The 20,532-nt window shown below is 42.1% G+C and overlaps 1 protein-coding gene across 3 annotated transcripts in view; it reads left to right on the top strand.

The window, feature by feature from the left end:
• Positions 1-20,532, top strand: part of LOC126175043 (golgin subfamily A member 7) — an 82,051-nt gene that overhangs the window by 53,722 nt on the left and 7,797 nt on the right. For all 3 annotated transcript variants that reach the window (XM_049921550.1, XM_049921551.1, XM_049921549.1), the window contains one exon: positions 4,039-4,191. In XM_049921550.1, the coding sequence (XP_049777507.1) occupies positions 4,039-4,191 (153 nt within the window). The remainder of the gene's footprint in view (positions 1-4,038; positions 4,192-20,532) is intronic.

The following is a 20,532-nucleotide window of genomic DNA, read 5'->3' as shown; positions in this document are numbered from 1 at the left end:
GGAAAGACCTCTCATTCACTACACGCCACAGTAAATCCTGTAACGCTCAATTTACAGAGTGGGAACTCCTCAGTGCTCTTGCACATTGCTCTGACACTGTTCCTGGGCCAGATTGGATCCACAGTCAGATGAATAAACATCTGTCATCTGCCTACAAGTGACATCTCCTTGTCATCTTCAACTGGATCTGGTGCGATGGTGTCTTTCCATCGCAATGGTGGGAGAGCACTATCATTCGGGTGCTCAAACGCTGTTAAGACTCGCTTGATGTGGATAGCTATTGGCCCATCAGCTTCACCAGTGTTCTTTGTAAGCTGCTGGAGTGTATGGTGCGTCGGTGATTGGGTTGGGTCGTGGAGTCACATGGCCTACTGGCTCCACATCAGGGCGGCTTTCGCCACAGTCGCTCTACCACTGAGAATCTTGTGTGCTCGAGTCTGCCATCCGAACAGCCTTTTCCAGATGGCAACACGTGGTTGCCATCTTTTTTGATTTACAAAAAGTGTATGACATGAACTGGCGACATCATAACCTTGCCGCATTACACGAGTGGGGTCTCAGAGGCCCACTCCCGATTTTTATCCAAAATTTCCTGTTGCTTCGTACTTTCCATGTCCAAGTTGGTGCCTCCCATAGTTCCCCTCATATCCAGGAGAAAGGGGTCCTGCAGGGCTCTGTATTGAGTGTATCTCTATTTTTAGTGGCCATTAACGGTCTAGCAGCAGCTGTAGGGTCGTCCGTCTCACCCTCTCTGTATGCTTCTGCATTTCGTACTGCTTCACCAGTACTGTGTTGCTGAGCGGCACCTACAGGAAGCCATCCACAAGGTGCAGTCATTGGCGCTTGGGCTCTAGCCCACGGTTTCCAGTTTTCGGCTGCAAAGTCGGGTGTTATGCACTTGTGTTGGCATTGTACCATTCATCCGGAACCAGAACTTTACCTTAATGCCGTTCCACTCACTGTAGTGAAGACATATCGATTCTTAGGACTGGTTTTCAATGTCCGATTGACTTGGCTTCTTCACCTTTGTCAGCTTAAGTGGAAGTACTGGCAGCACCTCAATGCCCTCTGCTGCCTGAGCAACACCAACTGGGGTCCAGATCGCTCTATGGTGCTGCAGCTCAACAGAGCCCTTGTTCAATCCCGCCTTGACTATGGAAGTCTGGTTTATGGTTCAGCGGCCCACTCAGCATTGCATTTACTCGACCCAGTGCACCACTGTGGTGTTCGCCTAGTGACAGGATCTTTCAGTACGAGTCGGGTGATCAGCGTCCTGGTGGAGGCCAGAGGTCCCCCCCCCCCCCCCCCCCCCCCCCCCCCCCCCCCCCCCCCCCCCCGTGCGGGTTAGGCGTGCACAACTGCTGGCCAGTTATGTTGTACATGTTCGTAGTTCACCTGCGCATCCAAATTACCGTCTCCTTTTACCACCCATGGCAGTTCATCTCCCACTTCGGCGGCCCAGGTCAGGGCTTCCAATTGGAGTTCATGTCCGATCCCTTCTTTCTGCAGTCCTTGCCTTTACCACCTATACTTGGTGTTCATTCACGTACACCCCCATGGTGTACACCTAGGCAACGGGTTCGCCTGGACCTTTCACATGGCCCTAAGGACTCAGTTAAACCCACAGCTCTGCGCTGCCACTTCCTCTCAGTGCTTGACATGTACTGAGGGCATGAAGTGGTTTACACCTGAGGTTCAATGGCTGATGATCACGTCAGCTTTGCGTATGTCCATGGAGGACATATTGAACAGCATTCCTTGCCTGATGGCTGCAGTGTTTTCACTGCTGAGCTGGTGGCTATATCTTATGCTCTTGAGCACATCTGTTCATGCCCTGGGGAGTTGTTTCTTCTGTGTACTGACTCCTTGAGCAACCTACAAGCTATTGATCAGTGCTGCCCTCGTCATCCTTTGGTAGTGACCAACCAGGAGTCCATCTGTGCCCTGGAATGGTCCAGTCATTCAGTGTTGTTTGTTAGGACCACAGGTCACGTTGGAATCCCAGGCAACAAACTTGCTGACAGGGTGGCCAAACAAACTATGCGGAAACCGCTTATGGAGATAAGCTTCTCTGCAGCCAACCTACATTCAGTGCTACACCACAATGTTTTGTGGCTTTGGGAGACAGAATGGCGTAATCTCAGAACACACAAGCTGTGTGCTATGAAGGAGACTACGAATGTGTGGAAGACCGTACGGGCCTCTCGCAGAGACAGTGTGGTTCTCTGTCGGCTCTGCATTGGCCACGCTTGGGTGACACACGGCTACCTCCTGTGCCATGGTGACCCACCTCAGTGTCGGTGTGGCGCCCGGCTGACAGTGGCCCATATCTTGTTGAGCTGTCCCTGCGACGGACTCTTCAGTTACCGGACTCGTTGCCATTATTTTTAGCCCCTTTAGTCCCTTTGTGTTCTCCATTTTAATGCTTTTAGGCTGGGTGTTTTAATGTCTCGCAGAGTGGCTGGCTTTTCCTTTTTATTCTTGTGGTTGGCCAGCCACGGTCATCTGCTTTCTTGTTTTTATCCCTTCTACCTGTTCCTTGCTCCTCTGGTGTTTTCTTTTTCTGTTTTGTCCATAGTAATGTTGGTTGTCCTTCTGTCGCTCTTCTGGTTCTTCTATTCTCCTGTTTCTGTGCTGTACGTCTCTTTCTTTTCTTCTTCCCCTTTGGGTTATTTTTTTACTGTGAATAAGGGATGAATGACCTCGCAGTTTGGTCCTTTTCCCCGCTCCTTTAAAACAACCAACGAACCAACCAACCGTCGTTCTTCATGTTCCTTGTATCTTATCGAAAATGTTATTCCTTTCTTTCCATCATACTTTTTGTTGCTAGATGTGCGTTATATTTATAAATTCCCAATGTTTATTATTTACATATCTTTTCACAAAATCATACTTCAGGTTATACCTCACTAGATCATTCTTCTGAAATGCTGTTTGGACATTGTTGTTAGGCTTAGGAATGTTCTCAATCTATTGCAAGACTGCCCCCATAGTATGGCATAGGGGCCATTTTCATTTTTTCTTTTTGTTTATTCTTCCTATTCTTATTACTCTTGCACAGTAATTTATTAACAATATATACTTTGGAACCATTGTTGACTGCTATCTTCTTAATGATTAGTTCTGTCTCTCTATCATTTCGTCTCATTGGCACAATGACTGTCCTGTCCACTAAGCTACAAAAAGCAGCCTCTTCATAAGACTGGATGGCATGAATCATTGAGAATAACGCTGTCAGCTGTTGTCAGTTTTCTGTAAACATTAAAATTGTGATTATTGCCCTACCTTTTAATGTACAAATGAAGGCATTGTAAATTGCTGTTGATTTCCTGCTGAGCCAATGAACTCAATTTTTCGGTGGGCATCATTGAACTTTTCATTATTTCTTCTATATTGTCATCAGTATCATCATCAAACAATAATGTATTGTCTGCATAATGTTTATAATAAACACTTTACCCAAAATGGTTTTGTCAGACTTTAAAATTTTATCTTTTGGGTCACTGATAAAAATGTTAAAGTCCCTGAAATGCTAGACGCTATTGCCTAAATATAAAAGATGATTGAAAGTGAAATAGTTTAAACTCTTAACCAGCTGTAAAAGTACATAAATTCAGTGGTCTCTTGTCTTTGAAACCTTACTATATTTAAGGAAGTTCCTCTGATTATCTCAATTGTTTCTTTATCTAGGACATTGATGTATGAGTTCTTAATGTCTAGTGAAACCAGATAGGAAGGGTGAAAGATGGTTTTTCTGTAATTTCATTTATCGGAGTCATACTATTATGCACCAAATATTTGGTCTCATAGACATAGATTTTTAAGAATTTGGTCTAGCAGTCTAGGTGTCTTATAGGCTGGGCTATTTCTATATTTTGCTATTGGTCAAATTGGGTAGTTAGCCTTAAGTATTTTCAGCTATGTGCAGGACAGAAAACAATTGAATGCTACCAATTAGTGTTGTTAAAATTTTTTTATTGCCTCTTCAGCAGTACAGACAAGTAATGTTTTAATCTGTATGACTGTGTACTGTTGCAGATTGATCGACAGGCATTTGAATACACGGTTAATCAGTTGAATGCCATATATGCTGAAGCTGAGAAAGCTGGATGCAGTACATATTGTAAAGGATGCATGGCTTGTCTTACAGCGTACCTTATTTACATTTGCACAGAAACACATTATGAAAAGGTAAAAGAAAAATCTACTTCTTTAGAATGTATTTGCAGTCAGCTTCTTTGTCATGAGTACAGCAGTACATATTGTAAAGGATGCATGGCTTGTCTTACAGCGTACCTTATTTACATTTGCACAGAAACACATTATGAAAAGGTAAAAGAAAAATCTACTTCTTTAGAATGTATTTGCAGTCAGCTTCTTTGTCATGAGTACAATATAAAAATGACTGACATGACATTTATTGTACATTGTAACTACATGCTTTTGGACTTCGTGACAGCTCTGTGAAATTAATATGTGATTCCTCATGTTAGATAAATTCCTTTCTGCAAATAAGTACATACTATGCAAACTACTGTGAGGTGTGTGGTAGAGGGTACTTAACACAGTATCACATTAGGCTATTTTCCCATTCCAGTCGCATTAAGGAAGAATGACTGCATAAATGTGTCTGTTTGTGCTGTAATTAATCAAACTTTGTCTCCCTGATCTTTACAGGAATGATGTGTAGCAGGTTGAATAATATAGTTAGATTTTTCATTTGATACTGGCTCTTGAAATTGTATAAGCAAGCTTTCACAGGATAATTTGTATATCTTCAGCAGTCTGCAGTTTAGGTTCTTCAACATTTTCATTTTGCTGTCCTGTCACTCAAACTCGCAACAATTCATGATGCCCTTCTTTGTATACATTCAACATCCCCTGTTAATCCTATTTAGTATGAGTTCCACGCACTTGAGTAATATTCTAAGATGGAACACAGTTAATGGTCTCCTTTATAGACTGAGCATGCTTTTTCAGTATTCTGCCAATGAATCAGTCTGCAATCTGTCTTACTTATGTCTTATCTAATGTGATCATTCAATTTCGTGTCTCTACAAATTGTTACACACATGTATTTGTATGAGTTGACTGATTTTTTTTTAATATATAGAGGGAAACATTCCACGTGGGAAAAATATATCTAAAAAGAAAGATGATGAGACTTACCAAACAAAAGCGCTGGCAGGTCGATAGACACACAAACATACACACAAAATTCTAGCTTTCGCAACCAACGGTTGCCTCGTCAGGAAAGAGGGAAGGAGAGGGAAAGACGAAAGGATTTGGGTTTTAAGGGAGAAGGTAAGGAGTCATTCCAATCCCGGGAGCGGAAAGACTTACCTTAGGGGGGAAAAAAGGACAGGTATACACTCGCGCGCGCACACACACACATATCCATCCGCATATACACAGACAAGCAGACATTTGTAAGGCAAAGAGTTTGGGCAGAGATGTCAGTCGAGGTGGAAGTACAGAGGCAAAGATGTTGTTGAAAGACAGGTGAGGTATGAGCGGCGGCAAATTGAAATTAGATATTAGCGGAGATTGAGGCCTGGCGGATAGCGAGAAGAGAGGATATGCTGAAGGGCAAGTTCCCATCTCCGGAGTTCTGACAGGTTGGTGTTAGTGGGAAGTATCCAGATAACCCGGACGGTGTAACACTGTGCCAAGATGTGCTGGCCGTGCACCAAGGCATGTTTAGCCACAGGGTGATCCTCATTACCAACAAACACTGTCTGCCTGTGTCCATTCATGCGAATGGACAGTTTGTTGCTGGTCATTCCCACATAGAAGGCTTCACAGTGTACGCAGGTCAGTTGGTAAATCACGTGGGTGCTTTCACACGTGGCTCTGCCTTTGATCGTGTACACCTTCCGGGTTACAGGACTGGAGTAGGTGGTGGTGGGAGGGAGCATGGGACAGGTTTTACTCCGGGGGCGGTTACAAGTGTAGGAGCCAGAGGGTAGGGAAGGTGGTTTGGGGATTTCATAGGGATGAACTAAGAGGTTACGAAGGTTAGGTGGACGGCGGAAAGACACTCTAGGTGGAGTGGGGAGGATTTCATGAAGGATGGATCTCATTTCAGGGCAGGATTTGAGGAAGTCGTATCCCTGCTGGAGAGCCACATTCAGAATCTGATCCAGTCCCGGAAAGTATCCTGTCACAAGTGGGGCACTTTTGGGGTTCTTCTGTGGGAGGTTCCGGGTTTGAGGAGATGAGGAAGTGGCTCTGGTTATTTGCTTCTGTACCAGGTCGGGAGGGTAGTTACGGGATGCAAAAGCTGTTTTCAGGTTGTTGGTGTAATGGTTCAAGGATTCCGCACTGGAGCAGATTTGTTTGCCACGAAGACCTAGGCTGTAGGGAAGGGACCGTTTGATGTGGAATGGGTGGCAGCTGTCATAATGGAGGTACTGTTGCTTGTTGGTGGGTTTGATGTGGACGGACGTGTGAAGCTGGCCATTGGACAGGTGGAGATCAACGTCAAGGAAAGTGGCATGGGATTTAGAGTAGGACCAGGTGAATCTGATGGAACCAAAGGAGTTGAGATTGGAGAGGAAATTCTGGAGTTCTTCTTCACTGTGACTCCAGATCATGAAAATGTCGTCAATAAATCTGTACCAAACTTTGGGTTGGCAGGCCTGGGTAACCAAGAAGACTTCCTCTAAGCGACCCATGAATAGGTTGGCGTAAGAGGGGCCATCCTGGTACCCATGCCTGTTCCCTTTAATTGTTGGTATGTCTGGCCTTCGAAAGTGAAGAAGTTGTGGGTCAGGATGAAGCTGGCTAAGGTAATGAGGAAAGAGGTTTTAGGTGGGGTGGCAGGTGATCGGCGTGAAAGGAAGTGCTCAATCGCAGCGAGGCCCTGGACATGCGGAATATTTGTGTATAAGGAAGTGGCATCAATGGTTACAAGGATGGTTTCCGGGGGTAACAGACTGGGTAGGGGTTCCAGGCGTTCGAGAAAGTGGTTGGTGTCTTTGATGAAGGATGGGAGACTGCATGTAATTGGTTGAAGGTGTTGATCTACGTAGGCAGAGATGCTTTCTGTGGGGGCTTGGTAACCAGCTACAGCTACAGCCCACCTAGAGTGTCTTTCCACCATCCACCTAACCTTCGTAACCTCTTAGTTCATCCCAATGAAATCCCCAAACCACCTTCCCTACCCTCTGGCTCCTACACTTGTAACCGCCCCCGGAGTAAAACCTGTCCCATGCTCCCTCCCACCACCACCTACTCCAGTCCTGTAACCCGGAAGGTGTACACGATCAAAGGCAGAGCCACGTGTGAAAGCACCCACGTGATTTACCAACTGACCTGCGTACACTGTGAAGCCTTCTATGTGGGAATGACCAGCAACAAACTGTCCATTCGCATGAATGGACACAGGCAGACAGTGTTTGTTGGTAATGAGGATCACCCTGTGGCTAAACATGCCTTGGTGCACGGCCAGCACATCTTGGCACAGTGTTACACCGTCCGGGTTATCTGGATACTTCCCACTAACACCAACCTGTCAGAACTCCGGAGATGGGAACTTGCCCTTCAGCATATCCTCTCTTCTCGCTATCCGCCAGGCCTCAATCTCCGCTAATATCTAATTTCAATTTGCCGCCGCTCATACCTCGCCTGTCTTTCAACAACATCTTTGCCTCTATACTTCCGCCTCGACTGACATCTCTGCCCAAACTCTTTGCCTTACAAATGTCTGCTTGTCTGTGTATATGCGGATGGATATGTGTGTGTGTGCGCGCGCGCGAGTGTATACCTGTCCTTTTTTCCCCCCTAAGGTAAGTCTTTCCGCTCCCGGGATTGGAATGACTCCTTACCCTCTCCCTTAAAACCCAATCCTTTTGTCTTTCCTTCTCCTTCCCTCTTTCCTGACGAGGCAACCGTTGGTTGCGAAAGCTAGAGTTTTGTGTGTATGTTTGTGTTTATTTGTGTGTCTATCGACCTGCCAGCGCTTTTGTTGGGTAAGTCTCATCATCTTTCTTTTATATATATATCAGTCGTAGGATACTACTATTGTTCATCCTGTGAGGTGCATAATTTCAAATTTCTGTACATTCAAAGAAAATAGCTGATCTTTACACCACTTTTTAATGTCCTCAAGGTCTGACTTAATATTTAAGCAGCTTTTTTTGTGACCGTACTTCATTATAAATGATTGCATCATCAGCAAAAATTCTGAAGTTACTGTTAGTATTGTCTACGAGATGGTTAATATAAATGAAAATCAAGGATCCCAACACACTGTCCTGGTGCATGCCTGATGTTATTTCTGTACCTGTTGCGACTCTCCACCTGAGACAATTTGTTGCATCCTCATTACCAAGAAATCCAGAGTTCATAAATTTACTTTATTGCATTTTTTAAAGTAAATGTAGAAGCGGTACTGAATCGGATGCTTTTTTTGAAGTTGAGAAATGCTATGTTAACCTACCTGCTTTGATCTATGGCTTTCGGGGTGTCGATAGAAAAGTCAAAGTTTGGAATCCATGGTAGTTGGCTTGGAAAAAATCATTCTGTTTGATATATGCTTTAAGATTCTGCAACAAATAGCTGTCCTGGATGTTGCTCAGTGTCGATGTACTGCATTGTGATATTGGCTGAAAAAATAAGGGGTGAAAGTGCAGTACTGACAACTGTAAATGATTTAGCCGACAGATGCACAGTTGCATTTCACAGTTCTGTACTTTCATTGTTCACAATGCCACCCCCCCCCCTCCCCCAATATTACACAGTTATATGGCCAGTGCACTATTGTTTAACTTTCGATAAGCCTCATAATTGGTTGCAGGCGAACATCCACATACTGCTACAATAGTTCACTGTTGAACATCTATGAGTAGTAAAAACCTAACCACACATTTCACAGTCTTTCAGATAGATTGAACAGACACTGTTATTGCTTTAACACACAGTCTATTGGTGTAAAACTTATTCCACAGTTAAGTTGATGCATTGTTCTTGATCTAACCAATACAGGTTCCGCGTGTGAAACTCGGCTGTCAACTGACTGTCTCGTGACCAAAAACTGGACCTTTATATATAAACTCAATAATAGGGACTGAAACTACACATTGTTTGATGTTTAATTTTCAGAAATTGCAGTTAAAACTTAACTCATTAAATTAACTGCATACATCAAAAAATTGCGTCTTTTGAACAGTTTCTTCTACCACAAGAATTAGGCCGAATTATTTGTTTAAATTATGAAATTAACAGATATCATTATGCAAACAATACTTTTTACAAAACTGTTAATTACTTTGGAATTAATTAAGGGCTGGCTTTGCTAACATGTTTTCGAATAGAGCCAAATAGATCCTTTATGAATACTATCAGTTATTCTTCCGAATGTTTGTAATAAGTACATAATTTATATTTGTTTATACATCAACAACAGAATTGAAGTTACAAAACAATTACTGATTGTCGAAATAAATTAGAAAATCAATTACATACCCGTACCTAAAACTAAGCACAAAATAAGATCATGTGTTATATCCTTTAAAACTGAGGGCTAACCTTTCTATTTTATGAAAATGCAGGTTATACTCACATATGTTAATAGTAATTAGTTAAAAGTGAAAAAAATAATTTTAAGGAGGCAGAGGGAAAAACAAGAGAGGAAAGTAAAGAATATCCCAGCTTGCTTCGTAACATCACCCCCTTATTGGATTGAACAGACAGATATTGCACATAGCTAACTGGGCAATTCAGTCACCACAAATGACCCCAGGTAGTGGGTTTAACAATCTACACACAAAAAAATTACATAAGAAATCTTACCCAAACTACCGTACATATGTTTTTTCAATTTATACTTACATGTACTGGCCATATGAAAATCCCCATACAAAATATGTACATACAATGTATTGTACACTGTCACAAAATATCCACAAGTTGTACTTTTAACAAAAATTATTATTTATCTTCATCATAAGTGATGTCCTTTTTGGGTAAACAAGGATTACATTCAAAGATACATCTCATTTTATACAAATCCTATCTTGCTTAAAAAAAATTAATCCTCGCGGGTAGCAAAAAGTTAAATTACACTGTGCATTGCAGTTCATTTTTAGACAGAAAATTTCACTTGTTCAATGTTTAGTATTTTTCATACTTTTAATGAGCTTTAACACACTTTCTCACCAAGCTGTTCATGCCTTCAACAGGTCCAAGTGGCAGTTAGTAAGGAAATGCACTGCTATCAGTTCCCTTGGAGGTGGTTCTCCACTGCCACAGTACACGAAAAATTCAGACAAAATACCTACTTTAGTACATTTACTTTTAATTCTAACTAAGTTGAAGAAAAACTGTTTCATACTAAAAATGATAGTCATTACTTCATAAATAGATACCTTACATGGTTCTCATAACATTGCAATAATTAGCACTAAAATTGACCATAGTACAAAAGGTAGGGACTAGTAAAAGTTGGAAAATCAAGTGCACATTACACTACAAAGCATTACTCTAAGTCATAACTGTCTGAAACTGGTTAAACTTTAAAGACTTTTGTTTCTTTCCCATTTGCAAAATACCACCTTATTGTCTAAAATATGTACATTACCTCTAGTAAAAACTTAAGATGTGCAGTAGCATAGATTTACTATTCATTATGTTATGAAAAAAGAATAGTTGCCATCACATAACTTAACTGCTATTCAACTCAAAATTAAGGGGATGGAAGTTGTACCAAATCATTGCCCTACTTCTCTACTCAGCTCTGAGCACTACTTTCATTCAACAAGGAAATTAAATCCTCACTAAATCACAAAATGCTACAAAGTAGTTGACCTGTCAGAATATTCACATCAGTTTAGCACCACATTTATCAGTTAATCAGCAAAATTACATTCCTTTCTTCCAGTATTACCACTCAGAATACATATAGAAATTTCCAGATACCCTACGGGTTCTATGACGCAGCATTATATGACTTGTACCTCACCAAAATATTGCTCTTTCTGTTAATCTCTCATTCCAAGCTGCTGTTTCATGAATTGCACAACATACACAGTGCCCATTGTTACCTAGTTCAAAAATTTAGATCCTCAATATAGTTACACTACATTTATTTGTATACAGTCATCCTTTCATGAATCAAGCATGTCTGTCAGCTCCATTATTTTACATGCCTTTCCTACCTCGTTAGCTAGTGAAGTGCATTCTCAAAAAATATCCCTACTCCATAGACAGGCTCCCTAACCATTAAGACCCTAACATAATTCATTATTTTATTATTTCATTATTGTTAGTTATCTAATAAATAAATACCTGCTCTGCTTATTTAATGCAAAATTGATTCTACTGAAAAACACTCCACAGTAACAGATCCTTACGCTAAGGCAAACTTAACCCTCACCACTGATCAGACAAAATTATCACTCGGAAAAACTGTTATTCCACTGTATTCCATCGAATTGCTTGATATTCTAGCCTGATGGTGATGTGTGTATGAATGTTGCTTGCTCTTTCCACACACATTACTCCAGGCAACTATGTCTAAAGTTGTAATTTCTCAATGTTAGAAAAGGCGGTACCATGAGACACTTCTATGGGTAGATAGTTATCTCCACATACTGACTGCACTGAACACAAACACTTCTATTATATCACAATTAATATTCAGATATCATATTTAAGATGTTTTTTTACTGCATATTGCCTCTGCTGCTACACCAATGAGCTGATAACTTAAGATGTTAATTACCCTCCACATATGCTGACACCTTTCATTGTCTGTTTACCTTGCCTCTTTGTTTGACAGAAATCCTTTAACCATGGTACCAATTTATTTTCTTCCATCCTCTTATGATTCAATTACTTATAACTAACACAACATTACACACACACACACACACACACACACACACACACACACACTGGAGAAACGTTTTCTAAAATTTTCCTATACTAAAACATCCTGCTGTACAAAATCGCATGAAAGTCGAAGATAGAATAATTCTGATTCACTTATAAACTACAGATAGGATAGGAGAAGAGTTTGACTCCCTCATGAAACATGAAAAATGAGACAGACAGCTGGGGTAAGTGTTATCGCCACATAATGAATCCAACACAGAATGTTGAACCCCCTACTTGTTATTTGCACAAGAAATGAGTTCCAAATATTATATCAATGCTGAAAGTTTGAATCGCCAAGAAATTGCACTCCAAGAGCTATCCTGCCAATTCCACAGTTAGTAGTACCTCTTGTTCCACACTCTTTGATAGCTTACCAGTAGCATCAATAATTTTTATTCCAGACACATGGATCACCACTGTATCCTCTGTGTTCTTAACAGATTCAAAAAATGCCTGTGAAATGCCACTCAAATCACTACCATTGTCCAGTAAACACTTAACATGTGTAGCCTGTATACTTGTTGTTATTACAGGGTGCCACACGTCCTTTTTACTTACCACATTGCCGCCATTATCGATAATAAATTCAAATACCTCGTCCTCATCACTACTGGATTTGTCATTGCTATCATCATTACTGCTACTGTCAGAATGAGAACCACTGTCACTTTTATTGTCCTCAAATACTTGGCTAATTAGTTGATTCTTGTTTCCAGTATTAGACCACATAGCAAAACACCTGAATTCCTTATGTTCTCTTAAAAATTTTGTTTTGACACTTTGTACATCCTGAGCAACAGCAACACACTCTGTTTCATCACTTGATTTTATTATAGTAAGTTCCTCCTCACCTTTTATGAGATAAGCATTGTTACTCATACCATCATTCAACATCTCACTAGAATGAGAAATTACACTCATTTTACTATTTTCATTTACATTACCCTTATCTGTGATTACTGCACATTATATACAATTGGCTCTTCATCACTACCTGCTCAAGTGCAAGCCAAAACTGGAACATTATCCAGTTTAAATGGTTTGATCCAGAATTGAAGTAATCTCCTCCATTTCTGTTACTTGAATTTCTCCTACCATTTCAATGCACATTCTGGCTATCATCCACCAACATTCGTTGAATTCCTACTGTAATTAATCCTGTTCATCCTATTTACTTGAAATTCTCTCCCTGATTTTGATTATTGCCATCAAAATTCCTCCTACGATCTTCCATTAAGGGCTTCCCCATCTTCACTTTATCAACATAGTTCAGGAAATCAGTAATATTACCCATAGGGGCAGGTACAAGCAATTCTCTAACTTTCTGAGGCATTTTAGTTTCTAAACCCATAATTATTGATTCACCACCTAGCTCTTTGTCCAAATATTTCAGCTTGTTTATCCAAAGCTGACAGAAACCTTCCACATTCGTCTCCCCAAAATTCACTCAAAATTGTCTGCTGCTTCTCTTTAAACCAATATTCATCTAAAAATGCTTTCTCAAAGCTTTGCCACGAAGTGCAGCTATCAGCTACCTGAGCTGCCCATGTATAAGTAGCCCCTTTCAAAAAACCTCTCACAAATGAATTTTTCTCTTTGTCATTCCATGTTTTAGGCAAATCATCAAATTCCCTAATGAAATCCAGTGGATGCACTTCCCCATATGGTTGAAAATTATTCAATTTCTTCCAACTAACAAATGAAGGACTGTTTGGGACACTACATACTCAATGCTTTTGATTTTGTACCTCTTCCATCTTTTTCTGTATTTCAGCCAATTTTGAATCTATATTTTTATTTACTTTTACCAGTTTTTCTTCTACCACTACTCCACACTTGGTTTCTACCTCCGTTTCTAAATCATTTTTAATCTGATTGATTTGGTTCTCAAGTTTAAACCTGTTTTCAGCTGCAAATTTTATAAAAAAATCTGAGAGGGATCTCATCTGGCCCTATAGTCTTGTTTGATTTCAGTGATCTTAGTTGCATCTCAATACCACACACACTAATATCTATATATCTTGTCTTCACATTGGTGCAAGAAGTAAGCTGGGGCAGTACATAGGTTATCTTCTTCAGTGAAAGATGATTTGAAAACTGATTTCTTATTTCTGTGTGTGTTTTGCTATCCCCAGTTTAAGTTAATGTGTCATCCGTGAATTTGTGGACACTTACTTCAAAGCCTATCGCACACATTACATATCATTAGAATTAATTTCATTTTTGTGAGAGAGCTTTCAATAAAACTCTCCTGCAGTAGTTACTGAAGGCTTCACACATTGCCCTTTTGATGGCAAAATGTATTTCTTTCATCAACTTTCTATGGTTCTACACTTTGTTTTACACTTATTATGCAGAAGTCGCTGTTTCATTAGAAGTTTCTTAACAGTGCCTGTATACCAGAGAGTGTCCCTCCTGTCTTGAACTGTAGTATTAGCTAGTGTACACATCTGTCCAGTTCTGTGAACTATTCTTTTAAACTTGAGCCACAGTTCTTCTACATGCACCTGCCAAAAGGTAAAAGTTTTGGGTGTTCCTCGTTGAGATGTAACATGATTGCCTCTGTAGCTAACTTACTAAATATGTAAATCTTCCTACTGCTTTTAACTACCCTTTGTGCTTTAGTAATAATTGTTGATGCAGCTGCCACATGGTCACTGACATCAGTTTCAGTACACACATCATCAAAGGAGATTCCTTTGGGAATAAGATCTCCATTGGAAATAAGAATAATAATATGACAAAAATCATTCATGTTTCTATGGTTGATGGAGTAATTTGTATCTACTGAAAGGCAAGTAAACATATTATTTTTAGTCACTAATTTTCAAAGTTAGTTTAATCAGTGCTATAGATTATCAATGGAACAAAATGGTTTACCTACTTCATTTTGATGTGTTTTGGTCTTGATAGCACAGACAACCTTATTTTTAAGTAAAAAAAGAAAGAGAGAGGCCAATTACTCATGTTTAAATTGAAGTCAGTGTAAGATTATTTGAGATAAGGGCCAAGTGCAATATAAATAGTTGATGAGGGACCAAAGGGTGACTGGAAAGGGGTAAACAAACTAATCAACAACCCAAAGGGTTGTTTGAATGCAATTCTTCACTGACTGTTAACCTGTTGCAGTGGTGTGCCCTGCATATCGTCTGACTTGAGAACTGACCAACGTCATCAGTTATATGGGGAAACCTATATTTTAACATGCATTCAGATCCATACTGCAGTCCAGCACTTTATCATCTGTGAAGTACAGTGCTAGAAATGAAAGTCACATTTAGTACTAAAAAAAGTTGAGACTAAAATGATTTCAGTTAGTAATTTGAAAATAAGTGGCTTAACTACAAAGCCTCACAACAGGTGATTCTTTGCGAACAATACTCAGCACAAAAAAGAATTCATGAAGGCCAGTTGATGGGCTGAAATAAGTTGGGGAGAAAGAAATTTGATTGGAGTAAGAGCATGACATCCATGTGGCAAAACACACACATCAGTGCTGAAATGTGAAAACAATTCACTGTGTAGATCCAAATAAAACTGCAGGCCTGCTCCTAATTTTGAGATTTTCAGGGATGCCGGGGGGGGGGGGGGGGGGGTGGAGGAAGAGAGAAGCTTGCTAGAAAATAATTATCACATTACTCATTTACAGAAACTGTTTACAATATGACAGTATGGTCACTGCCACTGCCATTGCCAGTCCCAAGCCCGGGGCCCCATCTCGCAAGTCATGGGGAAGGAGGAGGGGGAGGAGTAACAACCTCGTAAAAAAACCTGGGTCCATCTGGCTCCAGATGGTAGCTCCCAGTTAGGGCCCCTACCTAGGGTTACAGGCGAAGCCCGGCAAACTGTCTCGAAGGCGGAACAGGAAAGTCACTTTCCAGTGGCAGAGAGAGCGGAAGAGCTGCTGAAACATATCAGGTAGTGGCTGTACTCCATGTTAGGGGTGGCTATCAAAGGCACATCTTCTGGGGCTAACAACTTCAGTCGAATAACTGGATGGACATGAGCCGTCCCATCACAAAATTTTTTTTTTAGCTCGTGGAATGGAGCACACTATGGAATCGAGATTACCCCAGGGAGACAATCCCCCATTGACTAAGGTCGACGCAAGCAAGCATTCGGATTCTGGGGACCTGCCAAAAAGTGCATAAGGGAAGAGTCGGAGCTCCCAAGAACGTCAAAGAAGATTAAAACTAAAAAGACTTTCAGAATTGGAACCATAAATGTACAGACAATGATTAAGACTGGTAAACTTTTAAACAGGTAATACACTCCTGGAAATGGAAAAAAGAACACATTGACACCGGTGTGTCAGACCCACCATACTTGCTCCGGACACTGCGAGAGGGCTGTACAAGCAATGATCACACGCACGGCACAGCGGACACACCAGGAACCGCGGTGTTGGCCGTCGAATGGCGCTAGCTGCGCAGCATTTGTGCACCGCCGCCGTCAGTGTCAGCCAGTTTGCCGTGGCATACGGAGCTCCATCGCAGTCTTTAACACTGGTAGCATGCCGCGACAGCGTTGACGTGAACCGTATGTGCAGTTGACGGACTTTGAGCGAGGGCGTATAGTGGGCATGCGGGAGGCCGGGTGGACGTACCGCCGAATTGCTCAACACGTGGGGCGTGAGGTCTCCACAGTACATCGATGTTGTCGCCAGTGGTCGGCGGAAGGTGCACGTGCCCGTCGACCTGGGACTGGACCGCAGCGACGCACGGATGCACGCCAAGACCGTAGGATCCTACGCAGTGCCGTAGGGGACCGCACCGCCACTTCCCAGCAAATTAGGGACACTGTTGCTCCTGTGGTATCGGCGAGGACCATTCGCAACCGTCTCCATGAAGCTGGGCTACGGTCCTGCACACCGTTAGGCCGTCTTCCGCTCACGCCCCAACATCGTGCAGCCCGCCTCCAGTGGTGTCGCGACAGGCGTGAATGGAGGGACGAATGGAGACGTGTCGTCTTCAGCGATGAGAGTCGCTTCTGCCTTGGTGCCAATGATGGTCGTATGCGTGTTTGGCGCCGTGCAGGTGAGCGCCACAATCAGGACTGCATACGACCGAGGCACACAGGGCCAACACCCGGCATCATGGTGTGGGGAGCGATCTCCTACACTGGCCGTACACCACTGGTGATCGTCGAGGGGACACTGAATAGTGCACGGTACATGCAAACCGTCATCGAACCCATCGTTCTACCATTCCTAGACCGGCAAGGGAACTTGCTGTTCCAACAGGACAGTGCACGTCCGCATGTATCCTGTGCCACCCAACGTGCTCTAGAAGGTGTAAGTCAACTACCCTGGCCAGCAAGATCTCCTGATCTGTCCCCCATTGAGCATGTTTGGGACTGGATGAAGCGTCGTCTCACGCGGTCTGCACGTCCAGCACGAACACTGTTCCAACTGAGGCGCCAGGTGGAAATGGCATGGCAAGCCGTTCCACAGGACTACATCCAGCATCTCTACGATCGTCTCCATGGGAGAATAGCAGCCTGCATTGTTGCGAAAGGTGGATATACACTGTACTAGTGCCGACATTGTGCATGCTCTGTTGCCTGTGTCTATGTGCCTGTGGTTCTGTCAGTGTGATCATGTGATGTATCTGACCCCAGGAATGTGTCAATAAAGTTTCCCCTTCCTGGGACAATGAATTCACGGTGTTCTTATTTCAATTTCCAGGAGTGTAGATGAGATGAAAGAGAGAAGCATTGGAATACTAGCAATGCAAGAAACAATATACACTGATGTAGATACAGTGGAGTCAGAAGGCTTCATAATACTGAAAGAGAAACTAGGAGTGGGAAAGGAAAGACATGCACCTAGATTATTTTGGTACGGGGTTCATAGTAGACAAATGATACAAGGATGGCATAACTGAAATGAAGAGCAGGTCAGAAAGGATATCAACACTGACATTTCAACCAGGGAACAAAAAGTATACAATAATAAATGGACATGCACCTACAAATGACAAGAACAGGAAAGACAAGAAAGTTGCAGACAGTGGCTGGGAGGAGCTAGATGATACACTGAAAAACATACCATATGGACATGTAAAGATACTCGTAGGAGATTGTAATGCACAGATTGGAAGAGAGAAGCAACATAAAGGAGTAGTGGGTGAGTACCCCGCACACCAGTGGACAAACAAAAATGGAGAAAGACTAATTGAACTGTGTTGAGAACACAAAATGAGATTGATGACAACACACTACAGGGCCAAACTGTGTAAGAAAAAGACATGGGCAAACCCATGCACCTGCCTTGGGGAATTCCAAATTGACCACGTAGCAATCAGCTGGACAAACGCTAAAGAGATCATGAACACAAAGGTCGGGAAGAACACAAGAATAGAATCGGATTGCTATCTTACAGACGTTAAGTGCCTTTGGATTCCAAACAGACGAATAGAAGAACAGAAAACATAAAGGTAGACAGAGACAAATTAAGTCACAATCAATCCAGATATGAGGCAGGAATTGAATCGTTCAATGAATGGGACAACATGAAGCGAAACAGGCTGAACTATGGGGAAAGGAAGAAAAGAAACAGAAGTACTGGTGGTGGAACAAGGAATGTGAGGAAGCGGTAGAAACTCGCAGGAAAGCCTGGAGAGACTGGAGCAGCAAGAAGGACCTGGAAAAATGGGAAGCTTTCTTAGAAGCAAGAAAGGAAGCGGCCCGAACAATAAAATGGACCAGAAGATGAAGCAGGAACTGGACGAGATTGAGACCAACTTCAACAAAAACAGCAGCAAGCACTTTTATTGGAAATTCAAAAAGAGTCTGATTGGATATAAGGGTAGAGAACTGTTTATAAGAGATAAGAAAGGGGAGCTGGCTGTTAGTGCGAAGGAGAACTGTCGGATTTTTGCAGAGTACTGTCACAACCTGCTGAACTGTGAACCACCTGAAGATGAGCTGGAACTTGAGACCGACACAGAAAAGAGAGAGAGCCACACCCTCCAACCAGGGATGAAGTCGCACATGCCATAAGCAATCTAAAGGATAATAAGGCAACTGGAGAAGATGGTATAGCAGCCGAGATGATAAAGTGGGGAGGCAGCAAAGCAATAGACAACATGGCCAACATAATCCACCAGATATGGAGAACAAAGAAGTTGCCAGAAGGATGGAAGAATGCAGTTGTAGTACCAATACATAAGAAGGGGGACAAAAGAGATGCAAACAATTACAGAGGAATATCGCTACTAGAGGTTCGGATACAAGGTGCTGTTAAAACTATTGCTCAAGAGAGTAGAACAACAGGTAGAAAGTACAGTTGGCGACTACCAAACAGGATTCAGGAAGGGAAGAGGGTGTATAGAACAGGAATTTATTCTGAAGCAACTGATAGAACATAAGGCCTTAAAAAACAAAAAGACAGTAATAACTTTCGTGGACTTCACAAAGGCATATGACTCCATCGACAAACAGACTCTTGTTAGGATCCAGAAGAACAGAGGACTGGATGGAACAAAGCAAGTGTGAGATTCAGAGGAGCACTGTCAGAAGAATTTGAGATCAAGACTGGTGTTAAACCGGGAGATGGATTGTCACCATTGTTGTTCAATATAGCAATGGACGAAGTGCTCAGGCAGTGGAGAGCAATAAACGAGGAAATGGGAATACCAAAGACCCATTTGGGGGACAAAAAGGACAACAGGGCTCAAATGGACTGCCTAGCCTTTGCAGAGGACATAGCAATAGTAAGTGAGACGGAAGAAGATGCAAAGACACAACTCGACAACTAAGTAAGAAGGTAGTCAGAAAGGTGGGACTGAGGATCGCCTATAACAAGACAAAGACATTAAATACCACTGCAGACAGGGAAACACTGGAAGGCACTGTGCAAATTGTGAACACATTTAAATACCTGGGAGAATTTATAACAGGAAGGAACAGGAGCAAGGAGGGAATAACATAGAGGATAAAGATGATGATGTCAGCCTTCTGTATGATGAGAGAGATATACAATAAAAAGAATATATCCACAGAGGCAGAGATAAGCCAATACAAGGAAACAGTGAGGAATGCAGTATTATATGCTGCTGAGACAATGCCACTAAGAAGAAATGGGGCAAAACAACTAGAGAAAGAAGAGAGAAAAATACTAGGTCCCAAAAGAGGTGGAGAGAGGTGAATGCGAAGACCTAGGGAAGAGTTGTACTGGAACATGAGAACAATATCTGGGGAAATCAGACTCAAAAGGGTAAGGTTTGCTGGACATATAGTAAGGATGAGTATGGACAGAATGCCAAAGAGAGTGTGGGAAACAACAGGGAGGACAAGGGGAAAGATACGAACAAAGTGGGTTGTTGAACTTCCAAAGGACTGGTTGGAATTGGGGATCAAGGTCGAAGGAAAGGAAAATTGGAGGAACGAATATACACCAACCAATATGCCGGAGATCAATGACAGAGAAGAATACAGGAAAAGATTAGTGTGTCACCAATGGAGCCGACAGGAGAAAAGGACACTGAAGGTCTCGGAAGAAGAGCGGTAGAGAAGAAGAGAAAGAATGAAGAGGTTCTGGGAGAAGAAGAGGAAAATGCGGTCCACAAAGGGGCTACCCATGGTCCTACAGAGGCCATAATGCAAGAAGAAGTAGTAGTAGTAGTAGTAGTAGTAGTAGTAGTAGTAGTA

The sequence above is a fragment of the Schistocerca cancellata genome, chromosome 3 (genome assembly GCF_023864275.1).
Source record: "Schistocerca cancellata isolate TAMUIC-IGC-003103 chromosome 3, iqSchCanc2.1, whole genome shotgun sequence".
Classification (NCBI taxonomy): Eukaryota; Metazoa; Arthropoda; class Insecta; order Orthoptera; family Acrididae; genus Schistocerca; species Schistocerca cancellata.
Note: the sequence above shows the minus strand (reverse complement) of the source record. Positions and strands in the feature narration are given on the sequence as shown.